We start from the raw sequence: 25,460 nt of genomic DNA, 5'->3' as shown, positions 1-25,460 counted from the left end.
GGCCACAATACAGTATTAATATTGACTTCTTTTCTTGATATTTATATAATCTACTACAGACTCTAATCACTTTCTTTTCACAAAAGGCTGAGCTTCTTCCTGAAAAGTAGTTTAGTTATGCTTTTTAATATGAAAGCAGAACAGCAATTTCTCAAACTTCAGTACTAAATTGCATTTCAAAGGACTTGTTTATGGCCAGGTGCTCTGCTTTTGTTAGCTGCTTAGATTGTGATCAGTGAAGTAAACTCATTTATCTATTTGCGTGCAATTGAGTAATTTAACATGAATAGGATGATCGGTTTTTGGATAAAGGTACTGCACCTGTAGCTTAAGTTTTATAATTGTTTGGTTTGTCTCTTATTTGCAATGATCATAGTTTCATATTGCCTTAGGAAACTACAATACAAAATGTATTTATTTAATCTTTTTTATTTATGAGATGTTTTGTTTTTAGTTAATGAATTTGGTTTAAGTTTACTAGATTGGGGTGAATCAATATGAATTAGTGTGCTTGAACTTCAGGTGTGTTTCTTTTCAAGAATATTTTACTCATCGTATTTTTCCAAAGCTAGTTAATTTTGTTTCTGTAAAAACTATAACTACTGGATTAGGAATAGTCATATTACCTTCATATGTCAAAATGAATTACAATCCTGAAGTCATTTTAAGAAATTTCCAATGTAGTAGCTAAAAGATAAAGATAATTTTCAGGAACCACTATTGATTAAGCAGTTGACAGCCAACAAAAAGAGGTAGGGAGATATTTGATTCATTCCTTTATAGTTGGGTGTGTTATATATCTAGCTTAATTGTCCTTTATGGAAAATGCTGAAATGCTCAGAAAATTAGAAAAGGTACTTGGTTAAACCTTTTTGGCTAGTATCCTACTCATTTTTGTTCTAAGAATATTATAGTGGTATCCTTTTAAAAATAAATTTTGTAAATGGAGTGCCAAGATTACACTGAATACACTTACAAGCTTAAAAAGTTAATTTAATATTAAGGTTCTCGAATAGAATGACCAGTAAAGAAAATAAATTTCTTATCAGAAAACAGGACAAATTATTTCTAAGTGCTACTGATGATTAGAATCCCTATTATTCTTCTGATGGCAATTAATGTCACTTTTTTTGGAGATTTTTTTATCAGTAAAGATTTTGTTTATCCTGATATATTTGGAATATTTGTGGTACACAGCATAGATTAATCTAAAGAATAGGACGCTGAAGAACTGTTTGAGGTAGTTCTATGCATTAATTCTGTTTTTGGTTTGCTATAAGATCTAAAGAAAAAACTATATTTGTTTCCATTTAGCAGCAAATAGGAAACACAGAACTCAAAATTCTACAAAGTACATTTTCTTACCCTCTTCATGTTTAAAAGGAAAGAAACCAGAGGAGCATGTGCAATGTAAGATTGTTTTGCATTTTTGTTTCTACATCACCAGATTAAGTATAATGAAACCCATCTGCAAATTGTACTCGTTGGTTTTTGTCAAGGACTGTAGAATGGTTTTTTCTCTTCTTTTTCTTTTACAGTTTTTTTTTTTAATTTCAACAAGATATACATAAAATTAAAAACCTTGTCTGTTATAAAGTTTTGTTTGAGCTTTTTAAACTGAGTGATTAGCAGAAATAATGACCCTGTCAGCCTTAATCACATTAAAATGTGGTTAACATCATTTAATTTTTTCCACTTAATATGCAAAAATTTCCAGTAGATTTGCAGTGAAGGCCATTGAAATTCCATTAGAACAAGAATAAAAATTTCAGGCATCATTTATTCAGAGAAAGAATAAAGGTCTCGATTGAGAACTGCTGAATCTTTCTATTAGAGACACCATGAATCATTACATTGAATTGTACCTTACATTTCGATAGACCTGTGTCTGGCTTTTCAAATGGTTGGAAATAATATGTTTTCTCATTTTTTCATAAGGAGAAATAAACTAGAATTGCTTAATTGTAAACATCTGAAAGATTACCGAACAGTTTATTTTGTGACACTTCAATCTGCTTAAATTTTAAGTAGAAAGTTGTTTATATCTAGGAACAAGATAACAAATTATTTTAAGACATGAAACAAACTGCATAGCCAACCCACAAAATGGACAGGTTGTATATAAAATAGTTAGGCCAAGAAAAAAATTAAGAGACAATACTAGCTCTTTTCCAAAGTTCATAAATTACTTATCATTTATCAAGTGTCAGCTGCTATGGTAAGCTGCATTAGCTATGTATGAATTACAATCAAAGACCTTCTACTGTTTCTAAAATTTTTTACCCTTTTATGATCACTTTTTATATTTATTGTTTTAATATGTTCATGGAATTTTTTAAAAGTACAAAAAACTTAATTTTATTTTAAGCAATGCCTACCATGTGTACTTTCTTTGGTATGTTTCCATTTGCTAGTATCCTGTAAGACTTACATTGTGTAGAATGTTTTTTCGCCATTAAAAAAAAACAAAACAAAACAAAAAACAGTTACTGTATATACCTGATAAGCGGAATGACTTTCTGAAACCATTCCTATCCCTAGGTAATTAAGTAATTATACCATACTGGGGTTTTTGGGTTTTTTTTGTATTTTGCTTCTGAACCATTTGGACCCACCGTATAATTAACTGTGTATATTTTTTAGCAAAAATGCCGTTGGAAAATTCATTAGGGAAAGTAGTCCATGTATATGCGATTCACAACGTATATTTCTCCATCCTCACCTGTTTCTATTTAATTATCTGCCCTACCCCACACCACTTCTTCCTCAGACTTCCTTTTTTTTCTCTATCATAACATCATGTGTATTTCCTTCCCAGTACTTATCACAGGCTATACCATTTTGCTTATTTGCCTCTTGTTTTTCTGTCTTGAAGAATTTAGTTTCTATAAGAATAAGGACCATTCCTCTCTTTTATTTTATACCTCTAGTGCTTGACACTGGACTCAGTAAATATTGATGCTTGATTTAATGGCTCAGTGGATGAAATCATTGAATTGATCCCATTTGTTTCAACATTCACTTTTAGTCTTCATTAATAAAAATATATAGATCATTTGAAGTCAGTCTATTCTGGTTAGATACATCTATTGTTTAGAGCATGGGTAGAAGAACTGTGCCAGGATTCAGCAAATTTTCTATGAGTCAGTAAATGCTTTCCGCTTTGAGGACCGCACATTCTCTATTGTAGCTACTCTTCGCCATTGTAATGCAAAAGGAGCCATAGACAATACATAAACAAATAGGCATGCTGTTATTCCAATAAAATTTCATTTGTGAGCACTGAAATTTGAAATTTATATAATCTTACTCTTAGAAAATATTTTTAAGAAGTCATTTTAAAATGTGAAAACCATTCTGTGAGCCATACAAAAACATGTGAAATGACTTGCTGACCCCAGTTATACTTAGCCATAAACAGCCTATCTGTTGTACGTGGACTTATATATCCCATTTATCCATTGAAGTAGTTCCTGTCTCCTGCATCATCAGTTTATCTTTCCTCAGTAATTGTTCCCAGGTAGCATGTTAGTGTGACATTATTTCTCCAATCTCTTCAAAGCAACTTATTGTGACCCCTTTCACACTACAGTTCATTTTTCTCCTTCCTTATTGAAAGTTTTATTTATACATACAGTTGGCTCTTCTTATCAGAAGGTTCTGCTTCCATGAATTCAACCAACCACAGATCAGAAGTACTTTTTAAAATTGTATCTATACTTATCATGTCAAATCTTTTTTCCTAACCTTTATTTCCTAAACAATACAGTATACAACTATTTATATAGCATTTACATTATATCAGATATGGTAAGTAATTTAGAGTTGGTTTAAAGTATATAGGAGAATGCAGGTAGGTTATATGCAAATACTATACCATTTTATAAGAGATTTTATATCTCAGATATTGGTATCTAAGGAGGATCTGGGAACTCATATACACAAAGGAAGAATAAATATCATTAGAAAAATATAGCTCAATCCACTACTTATATATGGAAAGACTGGAAACTTAGGAATCAAGTAGCCTTTTTTTTGGTACTATGGGTTGAACCACCCAAACCGTTTTATTTTTATTTTGAGACAAGGTCTTACTAAGTTGCATAGGGAGCCTCAAAGTTGCTGAAGCCGGCTTTGAACTTTCCATCCTCCTGCCTCACCTCACCTTCCCCAGCTGCTGGGGTTACAGGTATGCACCATCATGCCTGGCTCACATAGTCTTGAATCCTGCATCCACCACTGTAGGCAGGTGATATCAATCTCAAAGCATTATTATAAGAATTAAAAGAAATTACATAGGCAAAATGCCTGTCAATTTCTCTTTTCTCCTTCAAGGAAATGTCATCATATAAGTATCTTTTTTGATCACTGTTTTGCAGATTTTTCTTATTTAAAGGAAAGCTAGTGTGGAAAGTAGGTTATGATTAATATTTTTCCACAAAACAATATAATCTTCATTTTGGGGTTGGGGCTGAGGAGAAGTCTATAATGGATGAAAGAACACTCGGGTGTGTTTGTCTCAATCTCTCTCAGAACAAATTGAACTTAGAAACTTTGTGACATTGTGTTCTGCTTGGTTTTGGGGTGACAGGTAGATTAGTCTTTCATGTCTAATCGTTTTTCTACCGATTTTTTTTCTCTGCCTACCATGGCTCTTATCTGGGGACTTGTAATTGAGGGATTCTTGTCTTTTTTCCCTTGTACCCTGTACTTGTGCTTCAGCTCTAACTCAGTGCTAGTTAAGCAGGCACCAAGATCTTCTGGCGGGTTCATTAAAACACACATTAGAGCTCAATGGTAGAGCACTTGCATAGCATGCACAAGGCCCTGGGTTTGATATATAGCACTGCTAAATAAATAAATAAAACATAGGTTGAGGGACCTTACTTCCAGAGTTTCTGAATAGTGCAGGATGGGACCTGAGAATTGTCCAACAAGTCCCAAGGTGACACGTTGCTGGCACATGGATACTACTTTGAAAAGCACTGCTGTCTGCTAATGATTGACAAATCTACAGTCTTAGATTATTCTCTTAGTTTCACTATTCTTGACTGTCAACAAGAAATCTCTATTTGGGTATTTCATTATCATACTAAGCATGCTATGTATAGAACTAAATTCTCTTGTTAATATAACGATATCCACAATGGAATCTGCTTTACAACTTTCCTCTCTTTTTTAGTAAAATCAACACTCTGAATTATTTATGCTCAAGTTCTTCAAATCATTTTAATATATCTTCTTTTATATGAAATATTTAGTTCATCACTAAGTTCCATCCTTTTTGTTTTGTTTTGTTTTTTCCAAATCTGGATGGTCTTTATTCTTCCCATCTTCTTCAGTTACACTGTATATCAACCAATACTAAAACCTTATTTCATTTTTGACTTAGGTAACAGCCTCATAATTTATCATCCTTGACACTTAGCTTCTTTTCATCTACAATGCATTCTGGTTTAGACTTAAACATTCTTGCTCTGCCATTTTCTTATTCCATGGTGCTTCATTGAAACATAGGAGAATGTCTGCACAACTTTGATAAGCAAAGATCCCTTGGATGACTCACAAAAAGCACTTAACAATAGCAGGAAAAACAGACCTCTTTATAAATGAATGTTCATTTAAAAATTCAAGAAAATTAATAGCTACACACTGGGAAAATATATGTATTTATAATACGTATATCCAACAAAGGACTTCTATTCAAAATATATTTTTAAAATTTCTACAGTGGTGCATACCTGTAAATCCTAGCTACTCAGGAGACAGGCAAGTTCGAGGCCAGCCTGGGCAACTTGATGAGCCTATGTCTCAAAATAAAAATCTAAAAGGACTGGGGATGTCGCTTACTGGCAAAGTACTAGCTTAGCATGCACAAGGCCCTGGGTTCAACCCCTAGTACTAAAAAAATTTTTTTTCTACAAATGAACAATATAAAAACCAATGACCTAATTTTACAAATCAGCTAGATTTGAGCATATACTTCACAAACAAGATATATAAATAAACATCCAAATGTACTCAGCATCCTAAATACATCATAGAAAGGTAAATTCGAACCACAATTAAATATAATTTCGTACTCACTAGAATGGCTAGAATCAAAACAAATGACACTACCAAATGTGGACAAGGAAGTAAGACAATAAGAACTGTCATACATTGCTGGTTGAAATAGAAAAGTGCTACAACCACTTTCACAAACTGGCAATTTCTTATAAATTAGCATAAATCTACATTGTGATCCAGCAATTCCAACTTTCAGTATTTACTCAAAAGAAATGGATACATGTTCATATGTTATAAATGTTTTTATTACATAAAAGTATAAATAGCTGCCTTGTGATAGCCCCAAACTGTAAACATACACATGTTCATCAGTAGGAGAATGGGTAAATAAATTGAGGTATCTTAGAAATTGTGGATCTGTGGAAATCATACATCTTTCTAGTAAAACACAGAGCATCATGGCAAGGAAGTAGGATTGACTAGAAAGGAGCATGCTCTGTTTTTGTGGGTGGCATTTATGTGCGTATATGAAATTTTCAAAAGCCATCAAACTGAACATCTAAATCTGCATTTTAATTCTTTGTTAATTCTACCTCAATTTAAAAAATAACTTTTTAAAACAGCTATCAGTGTCCCATTGTTTCCTGTATGAGTGTATAAATACACAGTCACAACACATAACAATGGAGACATATTCTGAGAAATGGATACTTAGGGGATTTGATCATCATGCAGATTTCATGGAGTGTGTTTACACAAACTAAGATGGCTATGATGCCTCTAGGCAATAAAGTCTTCTAGGGCCACCATTCTGTGTATGCAGTCCATTATTGGCTGAAACATTGTGCATTGCATGGCTATACATAAAATCTAGAAAGATCAGCAGGCAAACTAGGTAATCTCTGTGACAATGCCTGTGTTATTTATTCACACCAACCCAGCACCTAGTTGGACGTATTTTTGTCTGACAGATAGTAAACATTTAATAAATACGTATGTGAATGAATGGTTTCAATGCATTATGAGTGCTTTTCCATGTATTTTATAATACTGTTTCTAAATATTGTGTGATATATTATAACAGTGTACTATATTTATCCAGGTCCCTCCATGTTTTTTCTTTTGAATCTTTTGCTTAAAAAAAAAAAAAAAAGTACAGCCAGGTGCCGTGTCACAGGCCTTTTTATTCCCAGTGGCTCCAGTGGCTGAGGCAGGAGGATTGTGAGTTCAAAGCCAGCCTTAGCAACTTAGTGAGGCCCTAAGCAACTTAGTAAGACTGCATCTCAAAATAAAAAAATAAAAAATGGGCTGAGGATGTGGCTTAGTTCAATCAGTCCCTAGTACTAACAAAAAAATATTGAATATCATACAAACATTTGAAAAAGTACATTAATCTTTATCTTCACCTCAACAACACTATTTTTTTTAATCTTTACCAATTTGATAGACAAGTAGTGATATGTTATTTTCACTTTTATTTCTTTGATTACAGTGGAAAGGTAAGGTACATTTAATGACTTTTGGATCAGTTATTAGAAAATGGAAACCTGTATCTGCACTGGGAACAAAATTTAAAATGGGTTTTTCAGTTGCATAGCATTTGATTTCTTATAATTATTATTTTGATATATGCTACAAGCAGAAATTTTATTTAAAGAAAAAACATTTAAGAATCTTCATTTAATTATAATATGCTCATAATAAAATGATTTTTGGCAATTACTTTTCAAATGAATTAATTTATTGGAAAATAGTATGAGAGGCAATTTGCCAGGATGGCAGAGAGAAACCTTTAAACTGGGGGAAGAAACAAAGGAATAAATGTTTTATCAGTTTTTGTCTCTCCCAAAAGGTCAGAATAGGATGTGTCAAACCACTCTTCAGACATATAGCCAAGTAACAAATTGTTCCTACTCTGGCTATTTAAAGTGATATAATAGAACATATACCAAAGTCAAATACACTTACTACTGGTTTGCCTCAGATGTATTTCTTGTATGATATTTGAAATGGTTTCTGAAAGCAATGATTTTTAATGAGTAGCTAAATTTGCCATTTGTCTATACAGCAGACAGAACGATTTAAGGAGGAAGAGAAAAAAATGGGTTAGTGCTTAGACCTGCCTTCTCAGATAAATCTGATGCATAGCCAGGTCACAGGTAAACGCAATACAATTGTGTAAGAAATTGTCTTGGTTTCTTTTCTTCAAATTCCTGGTTTTGAGGCCAAAATCTAATATTAAGATTGTGTACCCCCTTCTCACTGCCTGGAGCACTGCATTTCCCCTATCATAACATTTGTCATGCACTTTTGCAGTTGCATATTTACCTTTTTTTCCTTTCCCACTCCCTACTGTCCTTTTCCAAAAGTTGCATCACTAAGATCTATCATGACGTTTATTACTACACAGTTCTTAGTATATATTTTTATAGTCATTGTACTTGAATTCTTTTCCTTTTGATTACCTTCCTACATATAAAAATCATTTAGGCAAGACTTCTTATAAATAGACAACTGATTATTTAAAGGAGTTCCCATTCTTTACTCACAGATAATCTAATACTATTTTTAAATTCTATAGTAAATATTGAGAATGGCCACTCACTGAAAGGAGACAACTAAGATTGGGGACTAACATTTGAAGGCCTCCTGTATTCAGGGCACTTAAATCCTAGCCTCAACCTGTGAGTGTAGGTAGTATTGTTTTTGTTATGGGTGATTAAATAGGCTCAGGAAACTTAAATAGTTTTCCTAGGATTTTGTAGTTAGAGTGCAGTTGAACTGTAATTTGAATTGACATCTGCCTTACTCCAAAATCTCACTTTTTGTATTGAACCATATCTTCTCTACAGGAAGGGCAAATATTATAGGATCATAATGTGGGTAATATTAGCATTTCTGTTTTTTATCTTTAAATTAGTTCTCAGCTTAGTTTCAGCATTTTTTATTTTTTAGATATAATTCATGTACCCACGATTCTCTCTTTTAGAGTGCACAGTTTTTTTTTAAGTATATTCACAATGTTGTATCACCATTGCCACTAATCCCAAAATATGTTCATCACCCCAAAATGAAACTCATATCCATTAACAAGCAGTTCCATCTAGCCCCTGACAACCACTAATCTACTTTCTATCTGAATTTGCCAATGGAGGCTATTTCACATAAATTGAATCACACTCTGTGGCATTTGTGTATGACTTCTTTTACTTAACAATGTTTCTGTGTTCATGTTGTAACATGTATCAGTACTTCATTTCTTTTTATGTCAAAATAATATTCCATTGTATGGATATACCACTTATTATTTTTATTTATAACCTACTGGGTTTGAAGTATTATGATTTTGATTTGCATTCTTCTAATGATTTAATGAGGAGGATTTTTGTATTTATTGCTATTTGTATGTTCTCCTGAGAGAAAAGTCTATTCAAATCTGTTACTTATTTTTAAGTTTGGTTTCTTTTTATTGTTGAATTATAACAATAAAAGTTTTTTGTATATTCTGGGTACTGTACCCCCATCATATGTATTTCTCCCATGTCATGGATCACCTTTTCACTTTCTTGATCTTGTCTTCTTTTGCAGTACTGGGGATGGAGCCCAGGAGTACTCTACCACTGAGCTATACCCCTGCTTGCCCCCACTCTTTTTTTGAGACAGAATCTCACTAAGTTGCCTGGGCTGTCTGGAACTCATGATCCTCCTATCTCAGCCTCCTAAGTAGCTGGGATCACTGGCATGCATCACACCTGACAAAATTTAAAGTTTTTAACTCATATTTAAATATTTGGTCTGTTTTAAATGTTGCATGCGAATAGTTGTTTAAGCACTATTTGTTGTACCACTGTTGATATAATAGTGTTATAGCACTATTGTTGTTGACTGTTCTTTAAACATTTAATTGTTTTGGGACCTTTGTCAAAAATCAATTTATCATAAGCTGTACAATAAAAAATAACTCGGTTAAAAATGGGAGCCAGGTGCAGTGGTGTACACCTATAATCCCAGCATCTTGGGAGGCTAAGGCAGGAGGATGGTGAGTTCAAACCCAGCCTCACCAACTTAGCAAGGCCCTGAGCAACTCGGCAAGATCCTGTCTCTAATAAAATATAAAAAAGGCCTGGCAATATGGTTCAGTGGTTAAGCACCCTTGTGTTCAATCACTAGTACCCAAAAAAAAAAAAAGGCATAGAACTTGCATAGACATTATCTCAAAAAAAAAATATATATATATATACACACACACACACACACACACAAATGTCCAACAAGCATATGAAAAGATATTTGACGTTATTAATCACTGGAGTAATGCAAATCAAAACCACAATGAAATATCAACTTACTCTCTTAAAGTTGGCCACTATCAAAAAAAGCAAGCAGATAACAAGTATTGATAAAGATTGAGGAAATTGGAACTCTCGTGCATTACTGGTAAGAATGCAAAATGGTCCAGCTACTGTGGAAAAGTTTAGTACTTCTTGAAAAGGCTAAACATAGAATTACTTTATGACCTAGCAATCCTACTTTCAAAAGAATTGGCAGTAGACTGTTGGAGATGTATTCCCTTACCTGTGTTCATTGCAGCATTGTTCATAATAGCTGAGAGGGAGAAGCAGCTCAAATGTCCATCAAGAGATCAATGGATAAAGAAAATGTAAGACAAACAATGGAATATTATGCAGCCTTCAAGAAGGAAATTCATGGAAGTGGTTGGGTGGTGGTGTCTGCATGCAGAGGAGGTGCTGGGCAGCTACTTCCTGTCCCCAAGCCCAAGAGGGTGCCAAGTAGAGTGGAGGGGAGCCAGCTGAGCCAGGCTCTGAACTCCTGCCATAGCCAAGAACACACTGTCCTCGCACTTCCATTGGTGGACATAATTGAGTGATGAGAATAAATTCCTGGATGAACAGGAGGAGGCGGTGGCAGTGGCAGAAGAGCCAGGCCAGAGCTTTAGGCCCTAGCCAGGTAGATAGGCTCCTGTGGCAAGGGGGCATGATTCAGAAGTTCCATGTAGTCTTGTGGAACTCTCCAGTCAACACCAGAAATCAAGCTGTGAAGAAATGAGCCCAGGGTATGGTGCTGAAAGTCCTCACAAACCCTTAAGAGCAGTAAAGTTGGGCTGGGGTGGAGCTCAGTGGTAGAGTGCTCGTCTAGCACATGTGGGGCCCTGGGTTCGATCCTTAGCACCACATAAAAATAAAATAAAGGCATTGTGTCCACCTACAACTAAAAAATATTTTTTTGAAAAAAGAGCAGTGAAGTTGAGCAGGCTGTACAATTGCTGGACAGAAATGGCATTGACTTGTTAATGAGGTTCATTTATAAAGGGTTTGAGAAGCCCACAGAAAATAGCAGTGTTACTCCAGTAACACAGAAAGGCCTTAGCTGTTGCAGGACTAGTCTCCATTATAAGAAAGAAACTGTTAAAATAAGACTTATATTACCTTCAGAAGAATTTTGGATGCCCAGGCTGGTGAAGATGGAATTAACAATAGATCATCTTCCTAGGGATTCCCAGCAACGTTTTTCAGGACACATATTTGCTGAAATTTACTGAAGTGTATTATTTTTGAGTTAGAAGGAGAAATCACCTTAATGTTTCCTAAATTCTTTGCAGGAACTGAGAATCTGCCTTTTTCTACAAAGTGATGCAGAACTGACATTGGACTCTCTACAGAGGGGGTGACCAGTATTGGTCAGGTGTTCCTGTGTATGCTGCCTGTTTAAAAACGGGGGTTTGGGGTCTTCATCATGAGGATGATGTCTAGAGGCATTCCAAATGGTCTTCCAGTCATAACTTGGTAGGCTTTCCCACAGTACAGCCTCTAACAAAACAAGCCTGTCAGGAGCTCGTGGTAATAGAATTGCTTATCTTTATACAAAGAAGGTTGGCAAATCACCAAAATCTGCATGTAATGTGTACCCAGGCAGACTTCAGTGGATTCATGATGTGGAACCCAAAGTCCTTACAAGATCGTCTAAACGAAAAAACATCTCATCAGGGCCTATGGTGGTTCCATGTGTGCTAAATGTGTTCATGACAGGATCAAGCATGCTTTCCTTGTAAGCATACAGTTCAGTATTAATTATATTCACACTGTCATGCAACAAGTTTCCAGAACTTTTTCATCGTGCAAATCTGAAATTCTGTACCCACTGAACAAAACCCCTTTTTAACACTGGTACCCTCTACTCTATTTTCTGTGAGTTTAACTACTTCAGATACCTCACATAAGTGAAAACATATATTTCTTGCTATGTTGCTAAGAGGTCTTGATAAGGTTGCTGAGGCTGACCTTAAACTTGTAATTCTCCTGCCTTAACCTCCCAAGTTGCTGGTATTACAGGCATTGCCACTGGACCCTGCAAAGAATTATCACCTTAACACTGTACATTTACCAAGCATTCCTTTTTTATTTTGAGACCTTTAATGTTTTTATTTTGAGCCAGGATCTCGCAGAGTTGGTGAGCCTGACCTCAAAGTTGTAATCATCCTGCCTCAGCCACTCAAGTAACAGATCAGAAGCTTGTGCCACCTTGCCTGGCCTAGCAATTTCATATTGTGTATAGGATCATAGCATAGTTGAGAAATTTCCTTGTAGCTAACAGTGTTTTATAGTCTCACAATATAAATATTGGCTTCATAACTCATGATAACTGTAATTGCAGAATATTTCTACATGTGATATTTAAGGCCAGAATATAAAATTACAAAGAACAGATACAGATTCAAAAATAAGTATGTCTCAGACATCAGAGTGCAAAGTGTTGAAAGGGTTAAGTACAAATTCCCACGTCCAATGATCATAAATTTAGGTTTTTAAAGTCAATCATTGGATTCACAGGTTGTTCACAAACTATAATTTGAGAAACACTGGTCTAACGTTTCAAAAGTGTACTCTGCTTAGGGCCACTTCTTATCAATACAATTCTTAACTTAGTAGCCATTATAAAGGGTGTCATTACGAAGCCAGAGATTGGAGCATCTAATAAAAATCTGAGGTGCTTCTTTTGGTACATTCACAATGAGTCTAGATAGTAGCAAGATGGTTCAGACTTGAATTGTAATAGTTCAAACCACAGTTATAATTTAGAAATGAAGATAACCCTACATGAATTTTTGTTGATGTAGTCTCACAACAATTAGGTATGTTTCCCCCACCCCACCCCCAGGTTCTATTGTGGTTTTCACTTTACCATTTAGCTGTTTAAAAAAAAAATTCCTCCGGTGGTCAAGGAAACTATAGCCCACTAATTTCTAAAGGCTGACTTTGGCAAAAGCTAACTAGTAAGGAAAGTAGGAATCATATGTATTTCCAAATGTCCTTTCACTTGATTTTTTTTTTAGACACAATTTCATCAATCCACCCAACACTTATTGAGCATCTACTTGTGCTAGGCACTTCTATAGGTGGTGCTGGAGATACTGTAGTTGACAAAATATTTTTAAAATGGATCTATCAATGCTGGCTAGAAACAATAAACATTAAGTATATAATGTAATAAGTCCTATGAAGAAAAAATAAGTTAACATAAGGGAATAAAGAGTGGCAGAAGATGGGAAGAAAAGTAGCATTTAAATAAGTCTACAGGAAGTACCTAAAGATTTTAGCACTTGTTTGATTTCTGGCATATGCCATAGATTATAGAATTTTCCATCAGAAAAGGATCATTCAGTGAACTTTAGAGTAACTCAAGCAACAAAACTCTTGTCTTCAGATTTAAAAAAAAAAAAAAAAAAAAAAAAAAAATATATATATATATATATATATATATATATATATATTTTCCCCCCCCACCTGGTAGTGGGGATTGAATCCAGGGATGGTCTACCACTGAGCTACAGCTCCAGTCTTTTTGGTTTTTTTTATTTGCTAAATTGCCAAGAACTTGTAATCCTCCTACCTCAGACTCTCGGGTAGCTAAGATCACAGATGTACATTCTGCTCCCTGCTAGATGAAATGTTATGCAGAATCCCAACATGTAAAACTGAATCAACTCTGGTTGAAATGCAAGAGTGGGTGGTTCCAGAACTTTACTCTTCCTTCCTTCATTGCTCTTTCCATCCTTTTTCTTCCTAGCACCTTGGAAAATCCTTTAGAGAACTCAGAACAAGTTGAAGTTTACTAACGTAAACCAATTTGCAGATGAGTGAAATAACCAACTGGAGTCACTCTGCTAGTTACAGGTTGAGTATCCCTTATCCAAAATGCTTTGATCAGAAGTGTTTCAGGTTTTAGAGTTTTTCAAATTTTGGAATATTTGCATAAACTTCACTAGTTGAGCATCTGTAATCCAAAATCTGAAATCAAAACTTTGCAAGCATCATGGCACTGAAAAAGTTTTGGATTTCAGAGCACTTCAAGTTTTCAAATTAATGGTGCTAAACCTAAATTAGCTAGAAGTCTTCTTACCTTGTTATCCATTCAGAAAATGGTTGAGCATCCTCTGTGTGGTAGGAGGATCTGTGGAGATATCAAGGAGCAAAGACACAATGCTGACCTCGAGAAGTTTTGGTGGGAAGAGAAAAGCAGAAATCACATACTTAAATAGAGATAACCCTAAAAGATGCATCAGTATCAAGATGCTTTCACCTATAAATAACAAGGAAAATCATAACAAATATTAAGACCTAAGGTATTTGGTCTCCTGGAATGGTTAATTCAAAGTTCTTATGGTATCATCATAAACTAGGATTTTTTTTTCATCTTTCCACACTTCTGTTCTTTTCATCACAAAACAAGTGCTAGAGTTCCAGGGGAAAGATCTAAACAGTGTCCTACAGAGACTCTCTTCTTTTTCTCTTTTTAAGAGCCAAATGAATCTTTTGAAACCTTGTCCCAAACCCCTTTAGCAGACTTCTTATGCCCCATTGACTCCATTGACCAGAACACACAACACACAACATGATGCCGTATAATGACTGCAGAATGAATGGGACTTTCAGATAGTGGTTCTATGAGGTCCTCAGAGAACAGTTAGTGGCAGTATTCTTTCACTTGATGTGAATATTTCTTCTCTGCTGAAATCATTTCTTATATTCTGAATCTAGACTCCAAAGCTAACTTACTACAGATGTTTTCTAGGTATTAGGACTTATTAGAATAAGAGAGATATAATTCTATCTTCTAAAATAAGAAGTGGGGCTGGGGTTGTGGCTCAGTGGTAGAGCATGTATATAGCACTTGTGAAGCACTGGGTTCAATCCTCAGCACCACATAAAAATAATAATAAAATAATTTTTAACAAAGAAGCTATTGGGCTGGGGATATAGCTCAGTTCATAGAGTGCTTGCCTGTCAAGCACGAGGCCCTGTTCAATCCCCAGCACTGCCAAAAAAGAAAAAGAAGAAGAAGCTGCAGCAGCAGCAGTAGCTATTGGTAATCGTAATGTCTAACTAGTTTTTCTTATTGTTTTTGTTTTTGTTTTTTTTACTGTGTACCTGAAAATTCTTTAACATCGCAAGGGATTCAGTCAAAGCATTTTCATAACTCCCTAAAATTCTAGTGACTTTTTCCTCCTTCTGGTTTTGGACCTGGGAGACGTAATCAGGAATTATTCTATCATTCTTACTCTTCTCTGTATCAGTAGAATAGGTAGTCAGCATCAATCTGCTTCATTATCAGTTGGTTTGTACAGTTAATCTCACACATTTTCATGCTTTCTGTTGATGTACTTTTATTTTTAAAGTCCAAAATAGAATAAGTAGACTTGAGAGAGTTCTAATGTTCAACAAAGTTACCGTAAATGGTGATATAATTTGGCTTTAATACTGAATGGACGCATCTTTCACAGTGTTGGCAATTGCACCAAGGACCTCGGGTATGCTAATCAAGCACTATACCACTGAGCTACACTCCCAACCCTGGATCCATCTTTTTTATTTTTATTTTTTAATTTTTTTAAGTTGGAGATGGACCCAAAAACTTTTATTTCATTTATTTTTGTGTGTGCTGAGGTTCAAACCCAGTACCTCACTCATGCTAGGTGAGCACTTTACCATTGAGCCATAACCCCAGCCCCTTGAACCCATCTTTAAAGGATTTTCTGAAAATATAATCAGAATTTTAGTTGCTAGACATCACTGAAAGGCTAGAAAGGCATGAGATGTAGAAAAGAAGATATTAAAGTTCTTACCAAAGTATGCTAAAAAAGCTCTTTCAGTCAAATGCATTGGCATACACCTGTAATCCCGCAACTTGGGAGGCTGAGGCAGGAGGATCACAGGTTTTATGAGGCCAGCCTGGGCAAGTTGGTGAGACTTTATCTCAAAATAAAACATAAAAAGGACTAGGGATGTAGCTCCGTGGTAGAGCATCACTGGGTTTAATCAACAGTGCCAAGAAAAGAAAGGGGAAAAAGCTATTTGGGGGGGGGGGGGGGGGCATATTTTAATTTGTAAGGATTTGGTTGTTATGCAAAATATCAAAAAAAAAAAACTGTTGAATTTGTTCTCTTCCCTTTGTAAAGGTAAATATTGTTTTGTGATGCCTTTCTGAGTTTGAGTATGTGTGTGAATGTGATAATGTTTGAATCAGAGTGTAAAATTTTTTTCTTACTACTGGTGGTGGTCAAAAATGTTTGAAAGTACTGTATTAAAACACTATAAAATAGTTATTTAACTACTATAGAGAGACTTCAGTTGAGATAGTAGATTGAACCAACACAGGAAGCCTCCCTCTTGCTCCTAAAATACAGAAACACTAGATGAAATAACCAGAAAAGAGTGGTATTGATGGTGGTGTGATAGTTTTAGACTATATAGCTGGAATTGAAAGCAGAATGGGGCTTCTCTAGGTGCCAAAATAGGAAGGAATCTCAGTGACAGTGGAGAATGAAATTGACAGTGCTTGGCCCTCACCCAAAACTGGGCTGATATGTAAACTCACCCAAAGCCTGGGACTCTCCATGTCTTTCCCCCAAAAAACCCCAAAACTACCCTATAGATACATCTCAACGCAGGGACCACCAGTTTCCTTTGGAACATAACTGCTACTGCCAAAATGACACTCACTACATGCATGTGCATACTCACAAACCAATGTCCCCAAAGGTCATTAGCCGATGACAAATGAAGGAGTGAGGGAGTTATACCCAAGAAACTAAATGTAAAAAGCAACCTGAAAGGAACTTTTAAATTATGTTGAAAAGATTAAAAAAAAAAAAATTAGATGAGTAACGTATTACCCAAAAAGTACAGAGAGTTGAAAAGAAAACAAATAGAATTTTTAGTAATAAAATTGGTGTCTAGGGCTGGGGATGTAACTTTTTGACAGACCACTTGCCTAGCACATGAGGCCCTGAGTTGATCCCCAATACCATAATTTTTTTTATTTGAAAGAAAATTAGTACGTAGGAAAAGAAATATAAACAATGTGAACTAATCAAATTTGGGGATTCAAAATTTCAAGACTGGCTGAGAAAGTTAGATTGTAAAACTAAAGGTAAATTTTGGACTTTAAGAAAAAAATTAGTGCTAAAGATCTTATTCTGCCAAAAAATCTAACAGATCCCAACCTGTCAAAGTGTGTCTCAGAGTATCATCATCCTTTTCAGTCTTAAAACTAGTTGTCCCTGCTTTGTCCTTTTGCTCCACCGCCAGGGAGAAAAATACAACAATGGCAGTTCTTCCTCCATTTGTTACTCATAAGACTTTGAGGACACCAAATGTAGTTTTGACTCCTTATTGAAGAAGGATGAATCCCCTTATAATAATCTGTTTACATAAATTTGCAAAATGAATACTACATAAGTCTTTATAATTTTAACTCTTTGGGAGTATACTTTCCTTACTATTCCCTCTCTTCCTCTCCCTTCATATAATTTGATATTCTATGACAATATCATCATCATTATTTTGTTCACTAGCAATTCAGTGGCTTTCTTTAGACATTTCCTAACATTTGTATGTGGAGATTATTATTCAGTCACTTTGATGGAATGTGCTTAGAGTTGATTTTCCAGTGGTGATAACTGAGCTCAACTTTAATTTTCTATATCCTTCATGTGCTAGTAACATACATTTTTTAGATGACTAGCTATAGTTTGGGGTTTGGTTTCTAGCAAGAGAATAGACATTTTTTCTGCAAAAGGTACTAGTTCTCATGGGGTTCAAACTTGTGATCTTTGCCTCATTATCACACTTTTGTAACCATCAAACCCAATAGACATAGCATTTATATTTTCATCTATAATCTTGAAATTGAATCTCATTTTTTAATCACCCAAGGCTTATTTCAAATATGTAATTAAAAACCACTTTGGGACATTTCTGACTTTTGTTTGATAGTGAAAGTCACAAAAGTAAAGCACACAGCCAAAGAACCTAACTCACTTTTCATCTTCCCTGTGTTTTCTGTGACAGTGAAAGTCACAGAAGTGAAGCTTGCAGGCAAAGAGCCCAACTCACTTTGCGAAGAGTGCTACGGTACCATTTTCTTTTAGTGAGGCGATAGCAGGTCTGATGTCAGTCACTTTAGAGACCTTTAGACCTCAGTGCTCATTTACTGCTAAAATGTACCCGCTCAGCTTCTGCATTATGAAGATCATCTGTCAACACTTTGAGAAATTCTCCTTTGTTATTAAGCTTGTGATGCTCTACACTGTCAGGTTTTTTTGCCAATTATAGTTAAGGTACAATGGTGTATTCACCAGATCAAAGTCTTACATTGGCGGTAGAGGAATGATTTGTAAGTCTTTATTCATCTGAATTGTACAATAGAACACCTGAGGAATGCAAATAATCCCTCTGAGGTCTCTGCAGGAAAGGCTGTTAAAATGACAGGGTAGAACTATTGTTATTCTGAATTGATGTTTTAGCCAGAGTAATTATTTCTTATCTTGTTTCATAACAGTTCTAGTTTTATTAGTTATGTTGACCGTACTTGTGAAACAAAACGTGTGTGATATTTTTATTTTATCTTTATACATGGGCTTGTTTTATTTCACTTCATTGAATCAGTTTATGATCTGCTCTTTAAAATTAGGTATTTCATTGTAACTTACAATAAAAGTGTGTTACTAAACTACTGATAACATTTTAATATAGAGTTTTGTTTGAAAGTATTAAGTCTATAAAGTAACTTAGAATGTGATGATGTTTTAGGCAGAAGTACCAATTTAAATTTCCCCCCTTTTTTTTTCTTTTATTCTTTTCTTCATAATTTTGATTAGAAAATATCTGGTTTGACACTCATTTTTAAGGCACTATACTTTATTCCAAAGTAAGTCTTAGTGGTTGGTCTGTTTTTTAGGATGTGAACAAAAGGAAACAAGTTATGAAGACAAAAAACATCTAATAACATGTTGAATAGTTACCTTTGTATAACAAACATGTAAAAACTATTGTATGAATTTTTTCATTTCTTTTCCTATTTTAAATCCTGTTCAGTGGGCCATACTCTTAATTTTCTAATAACTATGATTCCCTGCCATTTTCTTTGATAGTTGAGTTTTGATAGATTTGTGATTTAGTTCTTGTTTTTCTTTTCCCATAAAGTGGCATTTACATTGATCATTTAAAGAATTTCTGCCACAATATTTTGTAAAAATAGCTATTAAAAACTTGATCTAAATATAGGAGACTGGTAGAATTATGTAAGGCTATGGCGTACATTAAAAATTTTAATATAAATGTCAACTGAATCTATAGTCAAATCTGTGTAGAACAGTTCCAGAAGCACAGGATTATGTACTATTATTATCTGAGAATAAAAATTAATAATAGTATTTATTTACTATTCGTAGGCATTTTTCTAAGTTCTTTGTGATACATGTATTATTACCATCTCCATTTCTACAAATGAGAAAACTAAGATTTAGAAAAAAGACTCAGTAATCTGCTCAAGAATAAAAAACTAGAATTAGAACCTTTTGGTTATTATCACATTTATTTCATTTATGTACTAATTACTGCTTTGCCAAAATACTCCATACTTTGAAAGGGGAAAAAAAAACCAACTTAATAATGTCTTTTCAGGTAACAACTAGTATCAATTTCCTACTGATTTGACTTTCCAAGTCCTTAGTGATTAAAGGAATTTATTTCCTATGCAGTTCTATTATTCATGGTCCTACAAAAGTCTGGTTCATAAGAACAGTTAGTACATGATTGACTATATTTGTAAATCTTTATTTCTGTGCTTTTTATTTGTTTTGGTTTTGTTTTTTTTGTTTTGTTTTGTTTTGTTTTGTTTTGTTTTTTGTAGTTAGCAAAAATCTCCCTCAAAACCAGTAAGTTCTTTTAGTTCAAGAATGAACTAAACCAGGGCTGCAGGTGTAGCTCAATGGTAGAGCACTTGCCTGGCATGTACAGGGCCCTGTGTTCAATCCCCAGTAAAGAGGTTGGGGGACGAACTAAACCAGGCATATAAATGTCTGGGTAGAACAAATTATTTGTCAAGGATTCTTCAAAATTATCTGGGATTTTTAGGTGTGATCCTTATACAAATAGAACTTTATATTTTCTCTTTAAAAATTGACTTTGTAAAGAAAAGGAAGTATAACATTGAGGCTTTATTCAAGGATATGATGTTAAGGCTGAACAAATTTAGTGTAACTTTAAAAAGTTTAAAAATATTTGTAAAACAGTTCCTACAGATAATGTGCTGAAGTAAAACTATAATACAGTAAAATATCATGGCATATACCTGAAGCAATTGCTGCCTGTTAATGCCTTGACCTTGGAAAGCTATACACAAAAAGATGGCATCATAAAACCGTGCAATTCTTATGAATATGTATGTGCTACTTGATAATAATGAATGTGGTACAGTCATGCATGCACTACAAGATAATGTTGTGCCCTTTTTTGTCTACAGGTTGATAAAAATTAAAGAGTGGGTGGACAAGTATGACCCAGGTGCCTTGGTCATTCCTTTTAGTGGGGCCTTGGAACTCAAGTTGCAAGAATTGAGTGCTGAGGAGAGACAGAAGTATCTGGAAGCGAACATGACACAAAGGTTAATTAGCATTCATTTTCCCTACACTTTATTATCAACTATTTCCTTGCAGTAATTTAATTGCTTGCGCTGATAGAATAATAAATGACAGAGTAATTACCATTATAAAGAGGGAATCTTCTCCTTTCTTTACCATGAGACAGAGTGAAAAGATTTATTTTAAATTAAGTTTTTAACTGTCATCTGTCATCTCCGTACAGTGTTTTAATTATAACATAGGTATTAGTTATGTATATTTTTGAGGAGGGATGATCGCCAAAACTCTTTCGTCATGTTCAGTGGGGGAGGGGAAAGAGTGAATCAGTTGCCATATTTTTTTCTGAGTAACAGTAATATATTGTTAGACTATTGGATTTCAGTCAAATAATTTTGCTTTCATGGCCTAAGCCCTAGAAATAATTAATATTAGATGAAAATAGTCATAGACTGGGTTGAACTAATTTTTCTTTTTTTTTAAATAGTAAACAATTTAAAATGACATCTTGAGGCTAATACAATTAAAACCAATTTACAAAGAACATTTTTAGAAATAGTCACTTGCTTTCTGACCTCTTCAAGTATGTTATGAAAGATGAATGGTCATTTACTAATATCTTTAACATTATCTGCTCGAAATGAATAATTTTAGCTTCATTCTGATTTGTGGCACAGACAACTTATGTGCTGAGTGAATTTGTTTCATTTTATTTCAGTGCTTTGCCAAAGATCATTAAGGCTGGGTTTGCAGCACTCCAACTAGAATACTTTTTCACTGCAGGCCCAGATGAAGTGCGTGCATGGACCATCAGGGTAAGATTCATACTTATTCATCAGCTATATCCAGTTCCACACTATTGAATTCAGATTGATATCACTGACTTTGAAGTTTGTCATGGTGGCGGTTAGCTAGTCATTACAGATGAGGTTTTTGTCCAGGATAACTTTAATTATTTGTGAGCTGCTGAACAGTGAAAGTGGAGCGGCATTGATTGAGGCAGGTAACAATTGATTCTGCCTATTACATAGTCTGAATTTCTTCATCCTGTAGAATCTGTCTACCCTCCTCCTGTGGTCAGAGATAAGACGAACCAGTATTGTGCTTGCTTAATCTGTGTGACTGGGTTTGTCTGCAGTGAAATTGATGTTGCTTTTCATTTTGTATTCGCTAAGTTTGTTTGGGTTGCGGGTGGTTCTTTCCTCCTTTGCTTTGCTCGGATTACATTTTCAGCAATAAAAGCAATATGACATCATTATGCTCTTCATAGATACACAGTTGGGCTCAAAAAGCTAAACTCAGTGTACAATAATTCATGCCGTTTTTTATTTGAATTCATAGAAGTGATATTTATTTTCAGTGTTATATGTTCAATCTTTAAAAATGTGATATGTATTTTAAATATTGATGTCTACTGAATATGACCAGAGAGAATGACTAATTTATTCCCAGAGGACAACAGAATCTGAACTGTAATGGTTTGCTTTTAGATGTAAATATATTGTAATATAGTAGTTACTATTGAAAAATATTTTGAAATACATATAGTCCCAAATAATGTTACAGAATATAAAAATAATGCTAGAACTTTTAGACTCAGTGTCTTTGTTATGCTTTTTAAAATATCTGCTACATGATAAATTTTAGTGCTGCTTTGATTTCTGTTTTCAGTTGACTACTGTAATTTACTGTTACATTTATTTTGATTTAATATGCATAGAAACATGGAGGCAGTTCAACATAATGTTAAATGCCTTGTGTGACTGTGAGATTCACTTTTCTTTAATCTCCTCTCCCCTTTGTAAAAAAAAAAAAAAAAAAAAAAAATGTTTGATTGATTTCTAACCAAGGTCCTTTTATATAGACTTCTTAAAATAGTGTCAAAGCAAATCTGAGTTGGTAAACAAATTGCCAGTGTTTATTTTTATTACATATTTTAAAGATATATTTTAAAGCCTTAAAACTTCAAACTTAAATATGTGAAGCAGGAAAAAGAGCATGCTCTGGGCTTAAAAATGTGAAAGCTGGTTTATCTTAAGACTGATTGTAAGTATCCATGATTTAATGTGCTAAGATATTTAGTCAGGTAAGCATCAGTGAGTACCCATATTAACCCAATACATCTTTTATTGTAAAAACTGTGCTTTATAGTGTCAGACTCCTTATCACTTTAACATGCTTTATTAAGCAGACTTTCGGTCACCATTATTTCTCAGATTTCTTTCTATGGTTGTGTGTGTCTGGAATGTATGTCCTTGTAATTTAACATATGGGGTAATTATAAAACATTTCTCTTCCTATCTTAACTTGAATTTCCTTATTGATGGTTAGAGGCAGGGTGTATTACCCAAAATGTTCAAAGTCTCATTAAAATTTCTTGAGAATTTCAAAATGATTTGCTGAACATAGGTTACTGATTTGTTTGAAATACCTTAAAATGTCCCTTTGTATATTGATTTTTATATATGTTCTTTAGATAAGCTGAAATTTTGAGAGTGTTTTATCTTTTTAATACCTTTGATAATTCAGCTTGAAAGTTACTTAAAAATCTTTATTTTTTTCCACTGTGAAGAATAGAAAATCGAAATGAAACCTACACCAAAACCAGACCACTGCATCTAAATCAATAAAACCATAGATGGCTGTTAGGAAAAACAAAGCTACACTTCTTTAATATCTCCTGATCTATCTTTGCTATATCCTGCTGCACAGATAGTGCCCAGTGTTGAAAATGTACTAATTGTATACCTGACATCTTAACTGGTATTAAACTAAGTTTTAGTTGAGCCAACTAAAGATCAAAAAAAAAAAAAAAACTCTATGCTTACAGTCTGTCATCTTAAATGCAATTAGTTTTCTCTGGTCTTTCGTTTCAAAGAAAGGGACGAAGGCTCCTCAAGCTGCAGGAAAGATTCACACAGATTTTGAAAAGGGATTCATTATGGCTGAAGTAATGAAATACGAAGATTTTAAAGAGGAAGGTTCTGAAAATGCAGTCAAGGTAAAGAACGGTTTTTAAATTTTCATGTTTTATTCACTATTTTTTCACTAATATGAAGATACCCACAATAAGAGTGAATGAATGTTTATCATCTAAACAGTGTAGTCTAAAATAAAATAGGCTTATCAGAATTTATTATTACTTATCAACTGATTCAAGAGTTACAAATGTTCATGTGCATTTAGACCATTTTTAAAGATTGTGAATTTTCAGTAGTTGTATAAGGTTTTTTTTTAACTGAAAATAAAAATGAGCTAGTTTTAATTCATTGTAAATAATTTTAAAGAATTTGTTCACTGATAGCCAATGAAAAATTATGAATATTTGAAATACAAGTCACATGATTAATTCAAGGAAAGGGGTAGAAACTTAGCTAAATAAAACCTGTTATTGCTAAAACTTTATGGTTTACTTTGTTGTTGTTTAAAGATCTTTGAGAATTTGAGTTGCTTTCTCAACACTAGAGGGCAGGTCCAAAATTATACTTTATTCTAACTAATTAGCATAATTTGATTTGCAGGCACTAATAATGAAGCAATGTTCTAGATGAGTCATAAATGATGTTTTAAATATAAATTCTGTTGCAAAATTTTTTTTCTCTTTTTTCTGATTATATCTTACTTAGATCTAGTAATCTCCAATGAATAGGTAGGTCAGCTGATTAAACTTAAAACTCTAGGAAGGCTTCTTTATCTTTAATTTAATTTAATATTTAAAGTATACTATAGAAAATGTTATAGAATTTAAAGAGAACTGTCTTGTGTTTACTGTTTCATAATTTGAAAGGCATACAAAAAAGTTTATTTCAAATTTAATTTATTCTCACTGGTATCATTGGAAAGATCATACTGGACAGCAGGACTTTAATAGAACTGCTGGAACCCCAGGAGGAGGAGGGGGATAGCTTGATATAATTGGTTTACTGTTGAATGAGAGCCATTTTGCTTTTTAAAATGAGCAGAAGTAGTTCCAGTTTACCACTAAGCAGTCATTAATTTTCCAGTGGTGTCATGTATATTGATAGAGATAGGTATGCAAATATTGAGATTGAACTTTGTCAGGAATACTAATTAGACTTTGAGGGGGGTGGGAATCTCAAATTATTTGTCAACATGCTACATCATGTTGGCATATGTATATTTTCATGGAGTAAAGGTTATTTTCTATTACTAGAATTCAGAGGTCAGATGCTTCTTTTTCATATTCTTACATGATAAGTCTGTTTTACCAATCTTGGTATAGAGTTTGTGTTATGATAAACTTGAAAACAGCATGAATTGTGAATACTTTAATAATTCAGAGAAACTGGGATATACATTAAAATAACTTACAAGTATATTTAACACTAACTGAAGCTTTATAATATAAATGGAAAAGGTTGACCTGGCTTTTCAACCTAAAATATTTTATGTGGTTTTCATGTCTAAAACTAACACTTTAAATTTTGAACTGAGTAAAATGAAGCCTTTATAAATTACCTTATGCTCCCTTATTTAACAGCTGTTTACTTAC

General features: G+C 33.9%; 1 protein-coding gene across 1 annotated transcript in view; it reads left to right on the top strand.

Annotated features, from left to right (window-relative positions):
• OLA1 (Obg like ATPase 1) overlaps positions 1–25,460 on the top strand; it is a 157,151-nt gene that overhangs the window by 129,412 nt on the left and 2,279 nt on the right. Inside the window, exons 8-10 of the mRNA XM_079135065.1 lie at positions 20,833–20,973; positions 21,666–21,762; positions 23,826–23,948. Coding sequence (XP_078991191.1) covers positions 20,833–20,973; positions 21,666–21,762; positions 23,826–23,948 — 361 coding nt within the window. The remainder of the gene's footprint in view (positions 1–20,832; positions 20,974–21,665; positions 21,763–23,825; positions 23,949–25,460) is intronic.

The sequence above is a fragment of the Sciurus vulgaris genome (genome assembly GCF_902686455.1).
Source record: "Sciurus vulgaris genome assembly, chromosome: 3".
NCBI classification, from domain to species: Eukaryota; Metazoa; Chordata; class Mammalia; order Rodentia; family Sciuridae; genus Sciurus; species Sciurus vulgaris.
This window is presented reverse-complemented; position numbering and strand designations above follow the sequence as displayed.